This window comes from Lipotes vexillifer, unplaced genomic scaffold (genome assembly GCF_000442215.2).
Source record: "Lipotes vexillifer unplaced genomic scaffold, Lipotes_vexillifer_v1.1 scaffold2225, whole genome shotgun sequence".
Lineage (NCBI taxonomy): Eukaryota > Metazoa > Chordata > Mammalia > Artiodactyla > Lipotidae > Lipotes > Lipotes vexillifer.
The window spans coordinates 413,699-422,565 of record NW_006798684.1 but is presented as its reverse complement, the minus strand read 5'-3'; the positions used below and the strand labels follow the sequence as shown (position 1 = coordinate 422,565).

The following is an 8,867-nucleotide window of genomic DNA, read 5'->3' as shown; positions in this document are numbered from 1 at the left end:
TCCTGCTGAGTTAGGCCCAGAGCAGAAGATGCAGGGAACCCATGCTGGGTCCCAGTACTCACCTCCCCCTTGTCCATGCTGAGACAGCCCCTGCCAGACCTCACGGTGCCCATTCTTGTGTAATCCCTGACCTGTATCTCTCACATCCTCCTGAAAATCCAAGTGATGTTTTTCTCTGCTCTCCCCTCCACTGCCCCTCCCAATCATACACCTGCCTCTCTCCAAGCTTAAGGACTGGGGAGAGTCCATTCTGTTCAGAGCAAAACTCAAGTTCAAAAGAGCCATAAATCTAGCCAACCACAATACCAATGTGACATGGAGCAGGGATAACATGTGTCACAGGCCACTCATGTTCTTGCCACAGAGCCCACATATTTTGCTCCGCCCGCGTCAGCGTTGGGGTCAGCTCTGCCCACGGTGCAGGCCAGTGGGTGGCCTTGGCATGTTAGTCACACGCACGTAGGGAGCATTGTTCCTGCTGGGGGCCACGTGTGTGCGTGCATGTTCCCGTGTGTGTGTGGTAGGCAGTGTGCCAGGTCCACTACAAGGCGTGTGCACCGTGACGCGCGGGGCTGCTGCCTGTAGCTAGTTAGCAGGAGAGGGGGGCTTGTGAAACTAGACCCTGGTTATTAGCAATGCATTAGTCGCGGGCAGCTGGCCAGGCAGGAGGGACTCCGGACTCTGTCAGGGAACATATGAGCATGTAAGCAGCCTTTGTGGGAGCCAGGCCTGCAACCAGGACAGGCGCCCTGGAATCGAATTACGCGCTTTAAAGGCCAGCTGGGAGAGGCGCAGGAGGAGATGAGGTTGGAACCAGGTGGATGCGGTGGGGGCAGAGGCTGACCCTGGGTGCCAGCCTGGGTTGCCCCAGGGCGCACCTTCCCAGCCCCAGACCTAGCCCACAGACCTCACGGGCCACATAGCACCCACAGCCCTATGGGCCCAGGGCCCTCAAGGAGAGAGAAACTCAAGTCTGCCCCAAACCCCTGGCTGCTCCCCAGAGCTCGCTCTCGTAGCTTGATCAACATCCCAGACCACAGCCTGACCCCATACTGACCCCCGTCCACTGCTTCGTTCCCGGTCCAGACCACCTTCTGACCCATAACTTTAAGCTGACCTCTAAGGTGGACTTGACTTTGGGGAGCCATGACACTAATCACGGCCTGAGCTCACACCCTGGATTGAGTTTGACTCTATTGCCTGATTCTGACCCCTTGAGCCCATCTGTGAGTCCTTGAGGACAGGGACTATCGTGCCCCTTGGGTCCAGCACGGGCTCAGAGCCTGGCCCAGAGTGTAAGAGGGAGATGTCTGATCAGGGCTGAAGCCAGAGGTAAGAAAAGGGAAACACTGCCTGCCATCTGCCTCCCAGCATTTCTCTCCACTACCATGCGGAGCCACAACGACAGATGTGTGCCTGTTGCCCTAATGGGGGTCACCAGGAACCCCTAAGGACCTTAGATCAGGACATCTCCCTCAGCTCCATCCATCCTTCCAGGCCCACCTGGTCCCTTCTTCCCCCCGGAAAGCCTCTCTGACTGCCCTCAGGCTTCACATTGGAACAGTTGGCAGCAGGGATACAGGGGCCTCCCACACCGTGTGGCTCTGGTTCAGGCTCTCGGGATCTGGGCAGGGTACTCACATGCTGCCACTGGTCCAGGATGAGGGGTCGATAGCGCAGAAAGAACTTGAGAGGAAAGGACTCGGGGTCAGGCCAGGTCGAGGGGGTCTGCCATGTCACCTCTAGCCGGCGAGGGCTGCTGGGCACTGGCCGGGCTACCACGTTTTCTGGAGGGTCAGGCTTCACTGTTGAGGAAACACAGCTTCAGTACCACACTGATCTCTTGGAACAACCCCATTTCGTCAACCCCAGCCGCCATGTCAACCAATGCACATCAATAATCATCGCTCTTCTCTGTTGTCAATTCTGGCAACCACCGTTAACAACCATCTCATTACTTCCACCTTTCGCATCCCTGTCATCACCAATGACGGTCACTACAGTCACTGTCACCAGCTCATGATATCAACATCATAAATTTCATCCCATAATCAACCCCATCCTCATGATGACCAGCATCCCAATTACTAAGCCTATGTCATGCCCTACCACTACCCTCATCATCACCTGGATCACCCCAGCCTGTACCAGCATCATATACTTCCCCAAGCCTGGCTTTTCACCTCAACTTTTCCAGTACCAAACCGAGACACGGCCTCGCTTGGAAGAGGCTGCGTTTGAAGCTGCTTTGTGGGTCAAAGTTAAAAGACAGTCCACAGGTGTTGCAGATCTGGGTTGGAAGTGGGCTGAGAATCTGATGAGAGCATCTAAGGGCCCAGCTCACATAGCAAGAGACTGGCTGGGGATCCAGCCATGCTGGGGGCGGGCAGGCGGAGGCACAGGGTCTGGCTGGGATGGGGCAGGGGCGGGCAGAGGGTCTGGCTGGGATGGGGGTGGGGGGAGGGCAGTATCTGTCCCAGTCCTGTCTCCTGTTCTGACACCTCATTCATCACAGGCCGTAAGGAAGCCATTAGCGTGGGGGTTGGGGGGTGGAGGCTGCAGCTGCACAAGGGTCTGGCCCAGCCTGCCCCCCTCCCCCTCCTGCATGCTCTGGGAGCCAGAGAGACGATGGGAAGAGCCGCTGGAGAGGTCTCTTGGCCCCGGCAGGTGAAGGACATCCACTCAGATGTTCACGGGTATATGCATGCCACGCATATGTGTACACATTATATGTTCCACATACACCTGGGCACACAATGTGGACACCCCCACCAATGCTCATATACACGTTGGCAAACATCCACTTACTCCCACTGGAGTATGCAGCAGGGACCCACCCCCTCCCCACGCACCAATGGTGAACTCATCGAAGGTGATAGCTGTGGCGTTGTGGCCCAGAGCGTTGCTGACACTTATCGAGACCTTGTACTTGACAGTGGAGAACAGGTGCATGTAGCGGATGTGGCAGCGGTTCTTGAGGGCCGGGTCCTTCTCACAGACCATAATCTTGGAGCCATGCCTGGGGAGGGATGAAGCCCAGGCACCGTTACCAACATCAAGGTCGGGTAGGGCAGAGGCTGGGGGAAGGTCAAGCCCAAGGCTGGGCTAGGGTCTGGACTGAGGGCATGGTGGGGGGCCGGGGGAGAGGTCAGAGGTCAGGGTTGGAACCAGGTCACAGGTGCATCTACTCACAGCACAGTCACATTGAAGGTGTTGGGGATGTAGGTGGGAGTGGGCAGATGCCAGCTGCAGTAGAAGCCCTTGGGATAAGTGTTGGAGCGGCAGCTGAGTACGGGCTCCCGCGGCGGCACTGGGGGTGAGGACAGCACGGTCAGGACATTCTTGGAGCCCCCAGTCCCCTGCGTTAGTGTGGGGACAGGTGGGCCCCAGAACCCCAGCTCTCCCCCTTCAACCCATTAGCAATGCCAGAGGTGGCGGGGGGAGAGTGCTGTCAGCGAGGGTCTGAGGCTTCCCAGGCCACAGAGAGCCAGATGTTTAATTAAAGGAAAACAAGGGCTGTATGGAGAGAGCCCCCCCACCTGCTCAATGGAGGCGGGAACGTGGGGAGCAGGGGGCTGCAGGCCTCAGCTCATCGATCACAGGATGGAGGTGATGTCTGGGGGAATCGGCCCCAGCCCCAAATCTCCTGCCACACTGCGTCCATTTCCAGAGGAAGATTGTGCAACAGAGGCCAAGGGGGGTTCTTGACCGGGTCCTCTGGTTGGTGGGGTGATCAGGGTGCACTCCCTGGAGAAGAGACATCCCAGGCTTCCCCTCGGGAGAGAATGAGAAACACGAGGACAGGCCTGGTGGCTCCACATGAACGACAGCATTGGGCGGCTGTTCATATGCATACGTCACACGTGTCTGTGTGTGACATGAATGAGTGACGTGTGATGGAATGTGGGTATGTATGTAGGAATGTCTATGTGTATGGCTCTCAGAGCACATGTCTATGTGTGACTGCGTGTGTGTGCAGAGAGGAAGCTGCTGTTCCCTTGGTGTATACCTCACCCCAGCCCCAGCCCCCAGCTTCTCCATCACAGACCCCTAAGGAAGCCCTTTAGGAAACTTCCTTGGTGATGCAGTGGTTAAGAATCCACCTGCCAATGCAGGGGACACGGGTTTGAGCCCTGGTCCGGGAAGATCGCACATGCAGCGGAGCAACTAAGCCCGTGCGCCACAACTACAGAGCCTGCACTCTAGAACCTGCGAGCCACAACTACTGAGCCCGTGTGCCACACATACTGAAGCCCATGACCCTAGAGCCGGTGCTCCGCAACAAGAGCAGCCACTGCAGTGAGAAGCCCGCGCACTGCAACGAAGAGTAGCCCCCACTCGCCGCAACTAGAGAAAGCCCGAGCGCAGCAACGAAGACCCAACACAGCCAAATATAAATAAATAAATAAATTTATTTTAAAAAAGAAAAAAGCAGCCCTTTATATGGTCAGCACCTGCCTTTACTCTGGGGAACGCGGAGGGCCAGAGAGGGATGGGAACCCACCTGTGGTCACACAGCAAGCCAGAGCTGGTACTAAACACCAGGACGGGGATACCCACCAACACGACCACACACACATACTTGGGAAGTCCTCTCTGCTGTCTAACCACTCTCTTTGCTGCTGTGAGCACTTAGACCAGCTGTCCCACCCTCGGGCATTCGGTAAGGCATGAGGACAGCCGGCTCAGGTTCCTGGAAGGAGGCAGCTTCTGTGATCTGACCCAGGCAAGGCATGTCCGTCCACGGCTCCAGGGACACTGACACCTCCCTCCTGTGCCCCCCCCACACCGCCCTCTGCCTGACAGGTGGACAGGAAATGGGAGGGGGGCAGCTCAATAAGCCAGGGACGGTGAGGGGGAGTGCATGTCCACGCTTGCTGAATGGCCGTGGTGATACTTGGGGAGCCGTGGGCTTCCATCCACAGTGTGCACGGGATTGTGAATGACTGTGTGTGACTGCATGTACATGTCCAGTATATGTGAAGTATGTATGTATTGGGGCTGAACCCCCAGGGCCCGATCTGGCTTTGCATCAGGAGAGATGAAGGGGTCAGAGAGGCATGAGGGGAGCTTGTATGTGGCAGGTGGCGTGGGCTACGCTGTGGTCAGAGGTGGCTCCAGCCCCTGACTTGCAGGGGAGAGCTGGAGGCCAGCTGAGCCTGCACGAGGGGCAGCCTGCTTTCTGCCCGCTGCTGCCTGCCTCCCCCGGGAAGCCTTCCTGGCCCCGTGTCCATCTTGTGTCTCTTCCATGTTCATCCTGTGCGCCTCACATACGCCGTGCCTATCTGCCCAGGGACACAGAGGTGTGGGGGCGGGGGGTGGCCAAGGACACAGGAAGCGCCTCGTGGGGGCCTGTGGGCCAGGCCGGAGTTGGCAGCCACCCCAGGAGGAAAGGACATTCCGAGGTTGGCTGAGAAGCCTCCACTGCCCCCTCCTACCACCACCCTCCCTTACCCCCAGCTTCAAAGGAGAAGGGCACTGGGCGGGGGGCGGGGAGGGGGGACTGAAGCCTGCAGAGTCAGCTCCCTGCCACCTGGGACTCTTCGGAGGGCAGAGCGGGCCATGGCACTGGACTCGCAGGCCCCCGCCCCCGCCTAGCCTCCCCATTGGCTGGTTTCCTCCATTTCCCTCTGACCGTCCTCTCCCCTCGGACCAGTCTCCCCTCAGACATCCCCCCGCAAACCAGTTCCCCTCTCTGACTGGGCAGGTCATGGGGGGTGGTTGGGGGGAGGGCAGGCAGGGCTTTGTCTGTCATCTGGCTACTCCTGCCTGGCCCTGGGCCCTGAGTAGGGAAGGGCTTGGGTTTCCTGACAGGGACCAGGTTTCTCAGAGGGAAAAGGAGGAAAGAAAAACAAAGAAAAGGAAGAAAAGGAGTGACTTGCTGCAGCTGGAGCCCAGCTGAGCGGCCGGGTGGGCGGAGGTGGGGGTGCTGAGAGAGACCAAGTGTGAGGCTGTGGGACAGTATGCAGTGAGGAGGCCTGCTGGGAGTGCGCTGCAAGTCAGGGGAGAAGCTGTTTCTAAGAGACTGCCATTGTGAGGCTGTGTGCGTAACTCTGAGAGGCTTCCTGTGTGTAACTGGGACTCGGCAGCAGTGTCACTGCGATTGGCTGTGTGTGGCCGGGTGACTGCATTTGTGTGGGGCTCGGGGTGAGGCTGTGTGACTTAGGGATTGTCTACACATGTGAGGCTGAGGTCCTCCGTGCAAATGCATGTAAATGCGCTGTTGTGTGTGAAACAGTGACAGCAGGACTACAAACCTGAGACACTGCTTATGAGACGGAACTTAAGTCTGAATGCATTTTTCGAATTGTGGGTGTGGGAAGGTGCCCAGAATTCCAAGTGTGTTCACACGTATGAGCTGAACACCGTGTGAAAGCATGTTAGAGGCTGTGAGCAAAAGCCCATAGGCATACATGTCATGATATCACATACAGGCATGCTCCTGGATGCCCAGACTTCCTGAGTTGCCCCCATGGGGGCTCCTGAGATGCCCAAGTGACAGCATCAGCCTGTGGCAGGGCATCCCTGAGTCCCACGCGGGGCTGTGTGTGCGTGTGCACGTGTGCGTGTACCCCCGCTGGCCCAGGATTTGTTTGTTTTCCTAACTGGCTTGTTTTTCCATGTCCAGCCCACCAAACCGCATGTTTTTCCTCTCATCTCGCCAGCCCGCCTGGGCTGGAGCCCCCGGCATGCACGAGGCCTGCCCGCCGGCTCAGAGAGGAGGAGGGGCAGGCTGCCCACACCCCTGGCCAGGCCAGATCAGGCCAGGCGGGGCGGGGTGACCCTTCCAGCTCCAGCCCTGCCCGGGCCGCACCCACACTCCTCCTCCTGCCTGGCATTCAAGGCCCACGGCCTGTGCTAACCTTATCTCGTGACATCCCTCGAGGCACCCCAACTTCTGGACTCCTAAATGCCCGCCTTCTACCCATCTTTTCTCCCCACTTTCTTCTTCAACCACAGGCTGCTCTCTCCTTCCCCACCAAACAGAGCTGAGGAGGAAGCGATGCTGAACCAGAGGTTCGGGAGTTCCTGTCCTGACCCATCAAATACAAATATTTTAAAACTGGACAAAGAACTGTCTATTTAAAATTAGTCACTCAATCTCTGATTTATTTCAGCTTAAAATCAGAATGACATGGAATTAGCAGTGTCTAAGGAAACAAAAGGATGCTACTAAAAGGAACCTTGTGATCCTGTTTCCTAATGTGGGGGGTCCTTTCATCACCCCGGGTAGGGGCCTCCTTGCTGGTTGTGACCATCTGCCTGAGGGCAGGAAGGTGGGTCAGGAGGAAGGAGTTCAGGGATCAGCCTGGTTAAATAAAAATATTTCAACGGAATATTTTTATGATCAGGTTCCCTTGGAAATAGAGACATGAAAATCTTATATGTTTAGGATAAATACTGAATAATTTTTAGTTTGAATGGCCCACAAATCAGGGGTAGCTCTGTCCTATTCTCTGAGCACTGGCGAGAAGGATAATTTGATATTGAGTGTTGCCAAACCCAGTCTCTTGTTACTAATATAAAGTGACTGAAACAATGATGGTTAATGTCCCCTGTTCCTCTGACCAACTCTTTAGAAGGAAACAAGGCAATGAGAGATAAGTATCTGTAACTAATGCTACAGCCAACTCATGGCCAGCTCTCCTCTGACAGGCAGGGCCTGGGGAGTGGTCAGCACTATATATAAAAGGTCTGGGGCTTCCCTGGTGGCGCAGTGGTTGAGAATCTGTCTGCCGATGCAGAGGACATGGGTTCAAGCCCTGGTCCGGGAAGATCCCACATGCCGCGGAGCAGTTAGGCCCGTGAGCCACAACTACTGAGCCTGTGCGTCTGGAGCCTGTGCTCCGCAACTAAGAGAGGCCGCTATAGTAAGAGGCCCGTGCACCGCGATGAAGAGTGGCCCCTGCTTGCTGCGAAGACGCAACACAGCCAAAAATAAATAAATAAATTAATTAATTAATTTTTTAAAAACTTATTAAAAAAAAGGTCTGGGCTCTGGTCACAAAGGGCAACTGTGGGTATGGCTGCAGGCATTACATCTAGACCCAATCCCCTTCGAATGACCTCTCAAAGAAAATCGAGTCATCAGGAATGGGGGCCCAGAGCCACCAAGGCCCAGCCATCACATCCAGCCTTGTCCATCCTGAGGACTTCTGGGACTCGAACTGAGAAGACAAGGGTATGGGTGACTTGTACCAAGTTGGCCTCATACTCCTTGCATGCCACTCAATATATGGCCTTTTCCCCAGGTAAGGGCCCAGGGCTAGGCTGCGTGGTCCACTTCTAACACACCCTGTGGTGGGCCAGGGAGGACTCTGGTGGGCTGATCCTGCATATCTCAAGCTGGCCGACAGGGGTCACTCCACCCTCGGTTTGCAACTAAGGCGTTTCGTGATGACTGCCATCTCTCGTTTAAACACATAAAAAAGCTTTTCTGTGGGGAAAGGAACATCCCTACCAAAACATACCTGTACCTCTCCTCTAGCCCCACTGACGGGTCAGTGTTGTGGCGGACCCCGAGCAACACTTCCGCCTAACATTTCCCACGGCTGTCCACACCAGTCTCCTGATAGTGGGGAGAGGGCCTGCTCCCAGGTCCCTCAAGCATCTCCTCCCCTCAGTAGCTCCCAGGAGTAAAGAAACCATCTTCAGACAGTGGGGTGCATCACCCAAGTGGGATGAGGCCGGAGAAGCTTGAATCCTTGGCTCAAGAAGAAAAGAAACTATTTTCAGAGTATTTACTCTGTCAGTTGGTGCCTCTGGCTGAGCTCCAGAGGCCTGCCCAGATGACCACCAGCAACACTGATAACCTCACCATCCCGATTCTGCACATGCCTCTTCGGAATCACACTCACCCGCTCTTC

The 8,867-nt window shown here is 56.2% G+C and overlaps 1 protein-coding gene across 3 annotated transcripts in view; it reads right to left on the bottom strand.

Annotated features, from left to right (window-relative positions):
* CNTFR (ciliary neurotrophic factor receptor) overlaps nt 1–8,867 on the bottom strand; it is a 41,635-nt gene that overhangs the window by 3,791 nt on the left and 28,977 nt on the right. For all 3 annotated transcript variants that reach the window (XM_007470765.1, XM_007470763.1, XM_007470764.1), the window contains 3 exons: nt 3,193–3,310; nt 2,853–3,019; nt 1,642–1,805 (listed from right to left, as the gene is read on the bottom strand). In XM_007470765.1, the coding sequence (XP_007470827.1) occupies nt 1,642–1,805; nt 2,853–3,019; nt 3,193–3,310 (449 nt within the window). The remainder of the gene's footprint in view (nt 1–1,641; nt 1,806–2,852; nt 3,020–3,192; nt 3,311–8,867) is intronic.